The sequence below is a fragment of the Arachis ipaensis genome, chromosome B9, assembly GCF_059453495.1.
Source record: "Arachis ipaensis isolate K30076 ecotype BB chromosome B9, ASM5945349v1, whole genome shotgun sequence".
NCBI lineage: Eukaryota > Viridiplantae > Streptophyta > Magnoliopsida > Fabales > Fabaceae > Arachis > Arachis ipaensis.
The window spans coordinates 3,923,489-3,939,107 of record NC_142444.1 but is presented as its reverse complement, the minus strand read 5'-3'; the positions used below and the strand labels follow the sequence as shown (position 1 = coordinate 3,939,107).

At 33.6% G+C, this 15,619-nt stretch overlaps 3 protein-coding genes across 3 annotated transcripts; all 3 read right to left on the bottom strand.

The window, feature by feature from the left end:
* Positions 1 to 41: 41 nt before the first annotated feature.
* Positions 42 to 1,207, bottom strand: LOC107617259 (uncharacterized). Its single transcript, XM_016319002.3, has one exon. It carries the CDS (start codon positions 922 to 924, stop codon positions 415 to 417), a length of 510 nt encoding a protein of 169 aa, XP_016174488.1. The 5' UTR covers positions 925 to 1,207; the 3' UTR covers positions 42 to 414.
* A 1,024-nt stretch (positions 1,208 to 2,231) lies between these two features.
* Positions 2,232 to 4,867, bottom strand: RABG3D (RAB GTPase homolog G3D). The gene is made up of 7 exons (XM_016319001.3): positions 4,639 to 4,867; positions 4,103 to 4,129; positions 3,873 to 3,972; positions 3,221 to 3,367; positions 3,055 to 3,135; positions 2,796 to 2,941; positions 2,232 to 2,501 (listed from the first exon to the last, which is right to left on the bottom strand). Exons 1-7 carry the CDS (start codon positions 4,689 to 4,691, stop codon positions 2,432 to 2,434), a joined length of 624 nt encoding a protein of 207 aa, XP_016174487.1. The 5' UTR covers positions 4,692 to 4,867; the 3' UTR covers positions 2,232 to 2,431.
* A 1,240-nt stretch (positions 4,868 to 6,107) lies between these two features.
* PERK15 (Protein kinase superfamily protein) lies at positions 6,108 to 11,287 on the bottom strand. The gene is made up of 8 exons (XM_016321436.3): positions 10,362 to 11,287; positions 9,241 to 9,768; positions 8,723 to 8,809; positions 8,543 to 8,613; positions 7,974 to 8,050; positions 7,650 to 7,797; positions 6,865 to 7,026; positions 6,108 to 6,746 (listed from the first exon to the last, which is right to left on the bottom strand). Exons 1-8 carry the CDS (start codon positions 10,738 to 10,740, stop codon positions 6,477 to 6,479), a joined length of 1,722 nt encoding a protein of 573 aa, XP_016176922.2. The 5' UTR covers positions 10,741 to 11,287; the 3' UTR covers positions 6,108 to 6,476.
* Between the last annotated feature and the right edge of the window lie 4,332 nt (positions 11,288 to 15,619).

Genomic DNA, 15,619 nt, shown 5'->3' with positions numbered 1-15,619 from the left:
AACCATTTTCAGCTCTAAACGTCTCATCGGGGGACTTATTATTGGATACAAATAAAACCTTATGATCTTATCAAAGGTGTCACCGTACATATTGTTTCTAACATGAATTTGCAAATGTGGTTACAAATTGGGCGTTGATTCTGATATCAACAATGACTTTAATACAACTAGACTGAATTTATTGAAAATCAAAGGGATATACCCTTTCAAACAAAGATCTCAAGGAAAGAAAATCAACATCAAGATTTGAAGAAAGAAATACATTGACATTGCAGCTACAGTTTACAAAACACCTTAACTACGCAGATTTCTTAGTAACGGAGAATTAACAGAAACTGGCCATAATGAAAACAAAAAAAAAAAACAGGGCTACCCAGAACAAAAACCGAAGGAAATTTCAACTTTTTCCGCGTTTCATACATAGCCTTCAGTTAAAGTAGGTTTCTTCTCTTCTTCACAGTTTTTCTTCTTTGCATCATCTTCAATTCCCAAACCTTGCAATTCATCAATGCAAGGTTCTTCTTCACCTTCCCCCAATTTAGCTCCTTCTCCAACCACAATTTCTTCCACAACCTCCTCCACTTCGCCGCCGCTACCACCAGAGACCTTCACCTCATCGCCGCCTTCTTCGCATCCTTTCTCGACGGCACATGCTCCGGGCGGCTCGTTCTCCGGCTCGATCCCAATCACGGCATCGGAGGTTCCCTCGGCTGCGGCTGGCCACGGGTCGTTGACGCAATCTCCGGCAGTCTCGTCATCGTCATCGGAGAAAATCGCGGCGGCGGACTTCACGGCAGCGGCTGCTTTGAGGAATGCTTGGTGGATGGATTCAGGCGGAAGAGCACAATCTTCGAGGCCTGCATCTTCGAGGCGCGGGGGTAGGATCTGGTGCAGTAACCCGTGTTGTTCTTTGGTTGACTCCATTGGAAAATCAGGTTCCAATTCCAAATTAGATTTTTTGTGATTTTTTAATTTTGGAAATGAAACCCTATTTGCTAAATCTCAGAGAGGAAGCGGTTGCTATATTAGGCTCCAGAATGTGGCGGTGAATGGCGATGCTGCTTCTGTGACCATCGAGAAACTTCCATGGCCTTCGTGAATTTGAGCTTTCTGCTGATTTTTTATTTGATTTTTGTTGTGCATATCAGGTGGCCTACAATTCACCACCAATAAAACACTGCTAAAAACAATGAGGAGTAAATATTTTTTTATTAATATTAGTTAACACTCTTAAGTTAATATTTTATTTTTATATTATTAAAATTTAATATAAAAATATTTTTATTGGTCAAATACTGAAAAAAAAAAAGTTGTTGGTTAAATATGACTAAAAAAGACAATTGCTCCAAAGCTTATCAAATTTTTAGAGGATAAATGCATACTGTAAAATGTTAATTGTGTTGTGTTAGTGTTGTGAAGCATGTGATTATTGCTATTGGTGTGGGAATGGATCCTCTCAATTGTTAAAAAAAATTGAGAATGTAAAATGTGATTTTTAATTATTCATTGCTCTCTTTCGTATTTATTTTTGGTTCTATTTATAAAACTAATTGTAAGAGATCATACTTCACTATCTCAATTGTTAAGAAAAAATTGAGAGGATCTATTCTCGATTAGTGCCACTATCAAAAAGGAATTATGAAACAAAAAGTCTCATAATAGAATCCATTAGGACACTGTTGTAATCTTCGGAGGAAGGAATATCCTGCACAATTTGGAATCTTCCATTTGAATATCAAATGAGGGAACCTTGAAAATTGGAGGAGCGTAAGACAAAAAATAACATGTAGTAATGTACAATGCACAATATGATGATTACTTAGAAGATTAAACGTGCCATAGAATTATATTATTTTACTAATCATATCATAAAACCAACAAAGAACTAAATAGTGGTAGAGACACTATTGGAGGACTAACTTGAATATTATACCAATAAATAATTCATGTAAAACATTCCTTATTTTGTTTATAAGTTAATATATATGTTCAGATTTCTCCAATTATTCTTCAACCACCCTTCATCATTTTCTTATCTAATTACAGCCAAATTAACCTTGCATTGAGAAGTTCTCTATTCTGAGTTGTAAATTTGTAATGCAACTAGATACTCAATTTGAATTCGAAACCTATTGTTAATAGCTCAGCCAACATTTTCCCAAGTTTGAATGAAAGAGAATGATTGTGCTAGGCTATTTAAGCTCAATAACCAAACAGAAAACTTGTCAAATGCAAGACACTTACATCAAAATTAAAATATTTCACTTCAATATGATAACTCAACAATACACAAATAATATTCAGTATACATGACAGAGAATTTGTTCCTGGTTTTACATAGCTAATGTTGTTTTAGCTGACTAATAATGAATTTGTCAATGTCTTGTACTATGGCACCAAGCAAAGCTGATCCAGATTGAACACTCTACTCTTAACATTCACAGCCTGTGGATCTCTGCTGTCGACCACCACCACCAACATCGATCGAGTCAGGGAGGTACCTGATATAATCAACACAATACACAATACTTAAGTCTTATGATGATTAAAGTAAATTGTTTATCTTAAAGGGAAGTGGAATCATAAATCATTTCACATTCAAATGTACAAGACCCTATAAATCATTAACTGGTAAATATTGAATTTGACAGTGCGACATAGCTCTCTTGAATTTTAGGAGGGTTATAACCTTAATGACAAAGATTAGTTTCGAGAAAGCACGGGAGAAGTTCCCGAGGGTGGATATCCAGCCCAATAGGAAATGAAAACAGAAAAATGAATCAATGAACACTCACATTTCTTCTTCAGGTTCGTTCTTGAGTGCATTCTTGGCTATACACTGGAAAGCAGCTTCAACATTAAATCCTTCTTTTGCAGAGGTCTCGAAGTACGGAATGTTTCCCTTGGAAGCACACCATGCCTTTGCTTTCTTCTCAGAGATCTGAAACGAGAAAGACATCATAATAGAGGAACTTACAAATGGGAAGTTTTTGGGAAAATTGCACAGAACTTTTCATAAGGCAATAAGTGACAATAATGACAGGAGTAACTTACAACTCGGCTGTTTCCACCGTCGACATCTATTTTGTTCCCCAAGACAACAAATGGGAAGTTTTCAGGATCAGATGGACTAGCCTGAAAATGAAACCATTTACTTGAGCTTCTCAATGTTCTTTTAACAAACGGAAGGGCACAACATCAGAGAATGATAAAAGGTCACCTGAATAAGAAACTCTTCTCGCCAGTGATTAAGGTTCTCAAAAGATTTCATGACATTTACATCATATACAAGGACACAACAGTCTGCACCCCGATAGAAAGCCACACCGAGACTCTGAAAGCGCTCTTGACCAGCAGTGTCCCAAATCTATAAGTAAAACGAGATCATCTCAATCTTAAATGATTATATTTATACCTTACCATATTCTTCAAACAAACAGAGGAACTCAGAACTATTCAATGAACAACATATAAAAAAAACAGAGGCAGAAATTGAACTTATATCCCTTAGAAAGTACCAGGCACTTACCAAATTACTATCATAAACCATTCACAATGGTCATCATTTCTTATATCATAGAGATTAACCTCACCACAAGAAACAAAGAATTGCAAGAAAACAGAATATTTCGTCTGTTTTCTATTATTTTCTTTAGAATGAGACTGTAAAGATCATCCATCAAAACTCTAATGAACAGAATGGTCAATAACAAGAACAGTTTAAAACATGCTCTAGCTATGTTCAGCAAGATATTACAGAGATATTTCAAAATAAAGCGATGATCAGTGTGAAAACTAATTCAGATAATAAACAATCCGATAGTGAAATAGATCAATATAAGAATTGTTTTTCATCTGAAGGGATTCTTCACCTGCAATGTGAACAACCTATCTTCAAACTGAACTTCCTTGGTTAGAAAATCCGCACCAATGGTAGCCTTATACTGATTACTAAACTTTCGATTCACATACCTACATGCAGAGATGAGAAACGAAAATCATGATCTTGATAATGCAAATCAAATAAACCAGCATTCATCAAGCCATTGCTAAATGTACTATAACAAAAATGCTTATGAAAGAAAATGAGTCTCGGGCATACTGATTCATCAATGATGTTTTGCCAACCCTGCCAAAATGAAGGGGAAAAAACAAAACAAAAACCAAATAAATTATCATCAGCAAACAGAGATTGGATGAATAACACAACAAACAATTGCATCTGATGATATAGTAACCTTTCAAGCATTTGCACGCAAAGACATAATATTAAACTAAGCCCTCTCAGAATATTGCAAAACTATTGAATCATAACAGATTTTTGCTTTCATGTAACACACGTTTTGTAAGAAAGTTCTATGTTTTCAAGAATTCAAGAATAATCATCAATTCAAGTCTCATTTCTTCCTCCTCCAATCTTCAGCATCTCATAAACTATATCTTTCATAGTTTTTGCTAACAAACCAAGAAGAAAAAAATAAACTTTTTCTTAAAAATATACACTCCAAAGAAAAATGCACCACCCCTTTTCAGTTTTTCCTTTCTGGGTATGATATAAAACAAACCAATTTTTAATTAATTCAAAAAAAATTCAAATTTAATATATACACACAAAAGAAAAAAAGAACATGCATTTACCCGCTATCTCCAAGGATTATGACCTTTAACAACATGCGCCGTCTTGATGCCATGGATCGAAATACAATCTGTGGAACTTTGTTTTCAGCTGGAAAAAAAAATGAGAATTTGGAACACAGAGATTGAGATGTGTTTTGTGTTTGTGGAACAAGAGTTTTTGAAAGACAGGTGGAAGAGAGGAACAGGAATAGAAATTTCAATTTCAATTATAATTACAATTACAATTACTGAATGAAGATGAATAAATAAACTAAACAAAGGGTGACAGCTAAGATAAGAAATAAGAAGAATGCTCTGAGATTGTTTATTGACTCTCTTCTTTTACCAAAATGCCCAAACTTTCCTAATTTAACCTTTTTTTATGATTTTTCTGATATCTCTTAACTCATCAGGTCAAAAGCTAATTTGTCATTTAACTGTAAATGTAATCACATTTGTACTCTCTATTTATACTAATCACATGGCAGGATATCTTGTTCTTAATAATAAAGGAATTAATTAATTAAATGTTCATAGAAGGGCCAACAAAGCATCAAAGGGTGTACCTTTTTTTTAAGATTGGGATGAAATAAGATCAAATGTTCCATTAATAGCTTTAATAAATGACTGTAAAACTATAACATAACACTATAAACTACATCATATAACATTAATGAAATCAAGTATATAGACCAAGTGACATTATCATACTAACTATTCAACCCAAAGTTTAGTAGTTCAATTTTCTATCTCCATTATGCGAATGACATCGTATATTCTATGGTTTATTCTTATACGTTCTTTATTACATAAAGGGTATTATATTCTTTGTAAATTAAACAATAATTTTATTTTTCTATTTATTATATTTTATATCAATAATTCAAATTTAAAATTTACAATTTAGTATTTAAAATTTACCTTTAGAATTTATAGTTTAAAGTGCCTTATTTTTTACCTTTAGTAACAATTTAGTTTTCAAAAATGGTTGTGGTCCTTACTTTTTTTCGAAGTATATTAGCATTTAACGTATTTTATTGTTTTTCTTTTGCAATAATAATAATAATAATAATAATAATAATAATAATAATAAAAAAGTTAAATTAGTCTAGTAGTTAGTTCATTAGACTATTTAAGTGAATGTAGAAAGTTCAAATCCCACCTTGTACATAAAAATTCATTAGCCAGTAACAAATCTTTAAATAGAATCTCAATCCGCCACAGATTAATCCTTAACCTACTCGATCAGGAATAATATTGATAACGATGACGCTGTTTAAATTATTTAAATCTGCTTAATTGCGCTCAGTGTTATTGAAAGCCACACAACCATTACTCTTCGGCCAATAACCCAATACCAAAAAGCACGAAAAGTTACATTCAAATATCGTTCTCCTTGCTATCATGAATCAATAATTCTTCCTGTCATAAACTGGAGATATCATACAATATCATGCTCTCTATATAATTACAGAAAGACCGTGCAATAATTGCCTTAATCAACAATCCTTAATACTCTCCAAGTCTAATATGATGCATAATCACAAAGTTAACCAAATAAATACAGAATCGTCCCTACATATCCTTGGTTCTTTTGAATCACAATGTTAGCCTTCCCAGTTAAGTAAATGTTAGTAGCATAAAAGTGTGAATCAAATTAAAGCTTACAAAATAATTCAGCATTCATACTTGAGAAACAAGTTAGACAGCAAAATCATTAAAGAAAAAGAATGAAGAAACATTGGCTACTGCATATTATGAGCACAAGCAAGCCATTGCATACTTCTCTACCTGCAAAATCTACCAACACATATGTACCAACAATGCTCGTCAATGCGAGCTGGACATAATATCTGGGATTAAATCCTTTCCGTCTCTTGTGTGTTTTGCAGGCCTGAACTGGTTGAGGCAGATGGATGTTGACCGTATTCACTGCTCGGTCCACTGTACTCACTAGTGCCATGTTCTTGGCTTTCAAGTGCCAGCTTCCTGAACTTCTTTAGGTCTTCATTGTATTGACCGGCGTCATAGTTTAAACTCTCAAAGGAACCAAAAACTCTGCTGTGCCCCGGTGTGCCCCCCTCGTATAGATCCTCTAGAGAAATATGTCCTTCTAGAGCTCGAACAACCTGCTTAACACAATTTTATCATTGTTATGCCAAACAATTAGAAGTCAGCTTCAAAATCGTTTAAGAATGATAGATCACAATTTTCTTATAAACACATCTTTTGACTAGGTAAACTCACCTGGCTCATTCGAGGCCGGCGCCTGGCTGAATGGCGCACACATGTTGCGGCACATGCAGTCATTCGAGTCAGCTCTTCACGATCATAATTTGTCTGCAACCTTGGATCTAGAAGTCCACTAAAATTTCCAATTTCCAAAGCTTGGGAAAGTAAGGGCCTTGCCTATAATATACACAATAATTTAGTACATAGTTACAATTGGACAGTTTCTCTCATTCTTCACACACAAGTTCAATACAACATTTGGTATTGGAAACCAGTTATCTGGGACCAAGTTAGAAAGCTAATATGAACTAGATAACCAATAGATAAGAACCAATCCGATTTTTATTATGCAAGATACTTTCAACTTCAAAATTGGACTCAAGTGCAAGCATAGGGTGCGTTTGGTTTGCATTTTTATTTTCTATTTTCATTATTAATGTTGTTTTCAGGATTTTGTGAAGAAAAAAGAGAAAACAAGACACTGAAAATGAAAATACAAATCAAATGCACCCTAGTTTTCCAAGTTCCTAACCACCCTCAATTAATATGGTTTTTATCAAGATTGCCAATGTGACTGAGAAAAGGGGCAAAAAAGCATCCAAAATGAACAGATAAAAGGCTCAAGAGATGCATATAAAACACTGGAGACCCAGATATAGCAATCAACTTCACTCCTCTCACAAAGAGGATCGGACACAGGAAAGTTAGACACCTATATAAATACTATGTTTTCAAGTCTAAAGCTATGCAAATTATAATACTAACATATAAACATTCATGCAGTACAGTACACTACACACCCATTCAACCATGCTGTCATCTGTGAAAGATTCAGTTTTATCAACAGGTTTTCGACCGGTAATCAACTCCAAAAGCACAACACCATAGGAGAAAACATCTGACTTCTCTGTGAGTTTCCCACTAGCAGCATATTCAGGAGCCAGGTATCTGTTGAATGAATTTGGAAATTCACTGAGATAATTCTAGAACAGCAAATATAAAATGTAAAAGTAAAATCAACCTAACTTACGTCCAAATTAAGAAATATAAATATATAATACATAAATTAAAAACCCTCCTAACCAGATTCAAGAGAAAAGAATACAAATGGTGATGAATCATACCCAAAGGTTCCCATCACTCGAGTAGAGACATGGGTATCTGTGTCTGTTGAAAATTTGGCTAGTCCAAAATCTGCAACCTGAAGGGACGATAAGGGAATATCATATTATTACATACAAGATATGCTTGGATATGGAAGTGCCAAATGAGATGATGAACAAATTTGTAGTTCATTTAACTATTCAATTATTCATTATACTCCATTTTAAGTCCCTTCTACTTAGGGAAATTTTGAGGTCTAAGGAAGACGGAAGCTTCCATCTTTTCCTATTGCAGAAACCATTTTAAAGAGGGAGTGGGATATAGTTTCCAGTTAATCCGCCTGCTCCTCTTGTTCACCATTAAAAGGAGAGGACCTTTGATCCATTGGCTTTGTTTGCATCCTATATCATACATAGCTTTATAAATCATAAATATGTTATGTTGTCATTAGAAGAACAAGTATAGCATGCCTCAATGGCACAGGCAAATGAACAAGAAAACAAGGTTTCTTTAATTTTAAAACATTAATTAAGAATTTGAATTTCCATTTATATGTCAAGGAATGCAGTTCAAAGGTTATAAAGTTTACCTTTGCCTCAAAACTATCATCAATAAGGATGTTAGATGCTTTAATGTCCCGATGTATGATTTTAGGGTGACCTAAAAAGATATTAGAATGATAGAAGTAAATTTTGAAGTTAGTATCACGAACAAATAATTTTTGCCAGATTTTAAGCAGAAACTTATTTTCCAAGTAAGGTAAACTCACAATCCTCATGCAGGTATGCCAATCCCTTTGCAGCTCCAACTGCAATCTTCATCCTCGTTGACCAGTCCATAGTCGGTCTGTCCTTTGCTGGAATGATATTCATATAATACCAAAAATTATTAATAGTGACGTGCGAGTAAGTTTATCACACTTTAAACAAGACAGTGTAGTCCTAAACCTCAATTACCAATCCAATCTATTTAAACTCAACTCCACAATTTTTTAACCACAATTCTGCATACGAAAACAATTTTATTACACACAGAAGCTATACTACTCAAAATATGCGTACACTTGAAGTTCATCACATTTATTAGAGAATGATTGGAGTAAATCCTATCTATAGGAAGAAAAGGGAAATTGCATACCATATAGGTGAAAATTAAATTTTGTCCTTCATTCTACATTATCTATGTATGCATCATGCATCATTCTTCATAAATCAAAAGTGCTAATATATGTGGGGGGAAGAGGAGATAAAGATTTAACTTTGGAGCAATGAATGGAAAATATCTTACCATGCAAATGAAACTCAAGTGTTTTATTTGGCACAAACTCATAAACAAGCATCCTTTGGCCACCTGAGACGCAATATCCAACTAGGGAAACAAGATGCCTGTGATGGACACGGCTAATGACATCGACTTCTGCATGAAACTCACGCTCCCCCTGTTTACTCTCGGATTTCAGCTGCTTAACAGCAACAGTTTTTCCATTTGGAAGAACTCCTTTGTGGACATAGCCAAAACCACCTTGACCAAGAAGATTTGAGCCGGAGAACCCTTCTGTTGCCATTGCTAACTCATCATATGTAAAAGTACTCTGAGATAGAGACAAGGACATGCCAGAAGACTGAGACATGTATGGCCGCTCAGACCCAATACCACTGCTGGTAGCTGAAGAATATGTGGGAAGACTACCAGCAGATGACGACTTTTGGTGATTTGCCACAACCCCAGGGGGTTTCGGAGGCAACCCTCCTTTACCATCTGTAGAAGGAGAAGGAGTACTTTGCCATTGCTGAGGTAAGCCACTACCCTGGTCAACTGAAGTAAATTCGCATCAATAATTAGTTCTACTGTGCTAATCAATAATCAATAATTCTATACAAACACAAAACCACATTTCATGCAAACTTTTTCTTTTGAATCTAAACTGTGAAAAACTAAACCTAAGTTACCCTACTATAAAGTTGAAGTTATCACAATACTACTCCCACCAGTTTCAAATAACTGTCCATTTAAACAAACCAGTACAATAAAAGTTCAATGTAGGTTTGATGTATCTGGATACAACAATAGTTTCTCAATCTAAGATGATATATTTGAGGAGCACAGATGTCAATCCACTTGAACTAACTATACATTCGGTCATTCAGTGAAAATTTAGGTCATCCAAACCATAAACTAGCAAAGAAAAGTAACAAGTAACCAATGCTGTATACGAGAAAATCACCAAACTTTCTGAATGCACCAGAACCAGCACAATTGACTAGGATTTTTCAGATTATTTATCATAATCAACAAATCTAAGTTACTCTTCTCTGATGCACTAAGGAAAACGACAATTGAAGTTGACACAAACTAGTGTATATTATTTTGACTAATATTTTTGGTTAAGAGAGAGAAAAAGGCCTCACCTTTTGGTTGAGGAGGAGCACCATAGTAGTTGCTCTTCTCAAAACCCTGATTCCTCTTCCTCTTCGCCCTCCTGTAGAAAAAGACGAAAATGCCCCCAATGATAAGCATCGCCGTCGAACCCAAAACCGCCCCTATTATGATTCCGGTCAATGTCCCCTTCGCCAACCCACCGGAATCCGCCGGAGTCAATGGCATAAACGGAGTAGAGTTCAACGAGGTAGGAGCGGAGGATACGAGCGCCGGCGACGGCGGGGAGGCGGTGACATTGGTCGTCGGGGTGGATGCAACCGGAGACGGCGGAGATGCGGCAGACGGAGAAGGAGGAGATGCGGCGGTGGAGTTAGTTCCCGGAGGAGTCTCCGGCGCCGGAGACGACATTTCCGACGAAGCTTCCGGCGAGAACAATAAGATGAAGTAAACCAAAAAAAAAAAGATTTTGAAAGTGTTCAAAAAGAAAAAGAAGAAACAGTAGGGATAAAAAGAAAGTGTGAGAAAGTGAAAGGAAGAAAAAAAAGGGTAAGAAAGAGATTGGGAATTGGGATTCAGGAGAATGGAGAAAAAAGGAAACAAATTTTAGTTCACGAAATTATGATAATCACATCACATGGGAATGGGGATTGGATTTGAGAGAGAGAGAGGTTTTGGAAGGTGGTGAATGATGATGGTGTTGGGTGGACCCTATTATGAATGTGATGTTTCGTTCTTACTACTACGTTGTTGTTACTGAGTCACTGACTCGGCGTTGAGTGAGTGATTGACTCGGTCGCTGCAATTTAAGGACAGTGGGAACACCGGAGCAATGTTCTGCGTACGGAAGATTCTTCTGCGGCTTCAACTGTTTCGAGGATTCAATCTTGTCTTGTAAGAAAAATAAAAATAAAACTTTTTTTTAATTCAAATAGAATTTGTGACTTATTTTCTTTCACATGTATGATATTCTGTTGAGTTATTGTGTTTACGTACACATTTTAAACATAATATTTATTTATTGTGTTTACGTATCGAACACATTTTAAACACAATATTTATTGACATTTTTTTAACATGTGTATTTATTATATCTAATCGTATTTTAATAAAAAAAAAATTTCTTTAAATATGTTTGAAATACTTAAATATCATCACGTGTCAACATATCCAATCTTATTCTTAATATGTATTTTTAAAATAAATTTAAAAATAGTATATATTATTATTTATTAAAATATTATTATAATTTATCAAAAAAATATTTTATATATATATATATATATATATATATATATATATATATATTCTTTGTGTCTTATAAAATTTTAAAATTTGTGTATGTATATCCCATATGCATGCATCATAGTGTCTTTCTCAATTGGCATATTTATAGACTCAATAGCTAATTAAGAATGTAATTGTCATTATCCTAAGAATTTAATTATATCCCTTTTATAGTTATTCACTTATCATAAAAATTAATTAATTTTAGAATTTAACATTTAAAATTGTTAATTAAAAAAAATATAGTTCTTAGTTTTTGAGAATTAGAATGAGATTTGATTTAGTAACATTTTTATTTTTTAAAAATAATTTATAAAAAATTATTTTAAAATAATAAGTTTTTAAATATTATAATATTTTATTTGGTAAATCAAATTAAAAATAATTTTAAATGAATACAAGCAAAAATAATTGTATTTGGTAAAAAAATTTTAAAGTTTAAATTTTTTATAATAGACATAAATATAAAAATTAAATTTAAAAATTAATTAATATATAAAAGTATATTAAATTTTTTAATTGTGATAAGTATAAATTAATTTTAAAAAATTTACTTTTTAAATACTTTAAAAAAAATTATTTTTAAAAAATTTGTAAATAGAATTACATATATAATTTTTTAATTTATTAAATACAAAATAAAATTTTTTTTGTAACTTCAAGTAATGTTATCAAACTAAGTTTGAATCGATTTATTCAATTAAGTTAACTTAAAATCACACATTTAATTAGTCTAATTTAGACAAAAGAAATAATAATGATAAAAAACCAATTAATAATATAATATATTATTTTTTCATATTTGATTTAATTCGGTGATTGAAATTTGAAAACAGATAGTAAATTGTAACAATTTGTATTTTGTAGTACTAGTAGCATAAATACGGCGTCAAATTGATGTCATTATGGTTGAGGAGGAGTTAAATCGCAAAAATGATTATTGCATCAGCATTAATATAGGGTCAACTCTCCATGTAATTGGTAATAGCGGATTAGTCCTTCGTACTTTTATTTTTTTATATGACTATATACTAAAATGGGGTTTTTTACTTAAATAAATTGTATGGGAGTTAAAATTACCTGATTCTCCTGAAACGGATTCTGCAACGTGAATCCCCTCTTGGTATTATTATATAAATCGTCCTAGGCTGCATAGGGTTATATAAAACGTGAATCATCTTAGCCTAGGACGATTTATGCATGAACATGTTAAGCAAATCAATTGTAAATCGTGGCAGGGTCTCCAGGATTGGAAGAAGAGCATAAATCGTCCCAGGGTGGTAGGTTTTACGTGTTAATGGGCTAACTCTCACTGGGTTGCCACGATTTATGCATTATTGGGACCCTATTCAGCCTGGCACGATTTATGTTTGTGTTCGTAACACTAACTGGGTTGGGACGATTTATGCCCAAGTTGTAAGAACCATAGAAGTCAAAACCGAATCGGTGATCGAACCGTTCACGTAACCGGGTTAATGGTTCAACCGGCAGGTAACCAGTTGAACCGATTGACTCGATCCTATGTAATTAAAAAATAAAATATATAAAAAATTTTAAAATTAAAATTTAAAATACATATTTTCACTATTAACCCAGCTTCAACATTTTTAAAAAAATTTGAAACTCAAGCGGTTCGATCGAACCGGTCTCACCGAGTGATATCGATTTAAACCAATTCACTCCGGTCCAGTCCGATCCTGCTAACAATAGTAACAACAGCGAATTTTTGGGGATTCGGCCATCAGAACCATCCCCCTATCATGAGCGAATTCCATAATCTATTAAGAACCCTGATTTCTAACGTCTTATACTAAACCAAAAACTAACTAAATCACTAACATGGTATCAGGCAACGTCTTAATTAAAAAATATTCTAAGATGCATATTCACCCTATACAATATCATCCAACATACTATATCATCCAACATATAAATGTACTTAACATACTCATGGCCTTGACTCAACAACATTACAAAATTCAAAAACATACCTTTTGATCAATAAATCCGGCAACATGCGCAATGCCGTTCAGGCGGTACATATCTCCTTGGTTTGCGGCCATTATCACCACCGGACAGATTACTTCCTCCACCAGCCGGTCACCGGCGGCCCACTGCCACCACCACCTGCGCCACTCAGGCGCCTCTGCCCACCAGCAGTTGCACCTCCGCCGCGGGCTGGTCCCCACACCCGAAACACTTCTCTCCCCAAACTTCCTCTCCGGTCAAAATGGTGAGTGAATTGGTTTAAATCAATATCACTCGGTGAGACCGGTTCGACCGAACCGCTTGAGTTTCAATTTTTTTTTTTAAATGTTGAAGTTGGGTTAATAGTGAAAATATGTATTTTAAATTTTAATTTTAAATTTTTTTATATATTTTATTTTTTAATTACATAGGATCGGGTCAATCGGTTCAACTGGTTACCTGCCGGTTGAACCATTAATCCAGTTACGTGAACGGTTCGATCACCGGTTCGGTTCTGACTTCTATGGTTCTTACAACTTGGGCATAAATCGTCCCAGCCCAGTTAGTGTTACGAACACAAACATAAATCGTACCAGGCTGAATAGGGTTCCAATAATGCATAAATCATGGCAGGCCAGTGAGAGTTAGCCCATTAACACGTGAAATCTACCACCCTGGGACGATTTATGCTCTTCTTCTAACCCTGGAGACCCTGCCACGATTTATGTTTGATTTGCCTAACATGTTCATGCATAAATCGTCCTAGGCTGAGATGATTCACGTTTTATGTAACCCTATGCAGCCTAGGACGATTTATATAATAATACCAAGAGGAGATTCACGTTGCAGAATTCGTTTCAGGGGAATCAGGTAATTTTGACTCCCATACAATTTATTTAAGTAAAAAACCCTACTAAAATGTAAGTTTATTTTATATAATTAACTAATTTAATAGTTAGAGTAGAGTATCGTTTTTGTCTCTAATGTTTGGGGTAAATTTTATTTGTGTCCCTAACGTTTAAATCGTCCTATTTGTATCCTTAATGTTTGTAAAAGTGATTCAATGTTATCCTGCCCGTCAATTACATATCATGAGCGCTTTAGTTTGAGTTTTAAAAATATCTTCTTGAAATTATAATACAAATGTTTTGGATAGAATTGATGATCTACTCCAAAAAATAGCTCATTAAATGTTGAAACTAATTCTTATAACATTTATATAATTCACTTTTCTAGGGACATAAATGAATCTAAACACAAATAGTGGGTATAATATTAAAATCGAACACATCTAAGTGAGACCTAATTGAGAATGAAAAATATAATATAATTTGTTAGTATAATTGATAGTAGGATAACATTGAATCACTTTTATAAACGTTAAGGATACAAATAGGACGATTTAAACGTTAGGGATACAAATAAAATTTACCCCAAATATTAGGAACAAAAATAATATTTTACTCTAATAGTTAATTTTTAATATACATATAGTATAATTATCTAGAAAATGGCATTTTGGTTAGTCGGTTAATCTATCATTTTAAAATAATTGCACTTTGAATTTTTATATTAAAAATTAATCTATTTATATATAAAAATAAGTCTAAATATGTTAGTTGTTTAATATATTAAAAAGTTTAAAATAAGTTATTTAAAATAGAGAAATACTATTTAAAATTTTTTATAATAAAATAAAATTACGTGATTTACTAAAATACAAAAATTTCACGCATAAAAAGAATTAGTCTTTTAATAATACTATTAATTAATAGAGATATTACTCATGATTTTTTACCAAACACAGTGCATCAGATAAGTTCTTAAACATCTGGTGTCGTTTCAATCGCTTCTTCTTGCGTTTTGGTTTTCCTTTCCGAGCGCATGCATGCTGTAGGAATCCTCTTTTAGCGGGAAGATATATATAAATATTAAATATAAAAATGAAAAGTAACGAAAAAGAAGGAAAGTGTGCAAAGGAAAAGAGAGAGTGCAAGACAACGTTGACAGCACGTGCTCCGTGTATATGCATCTT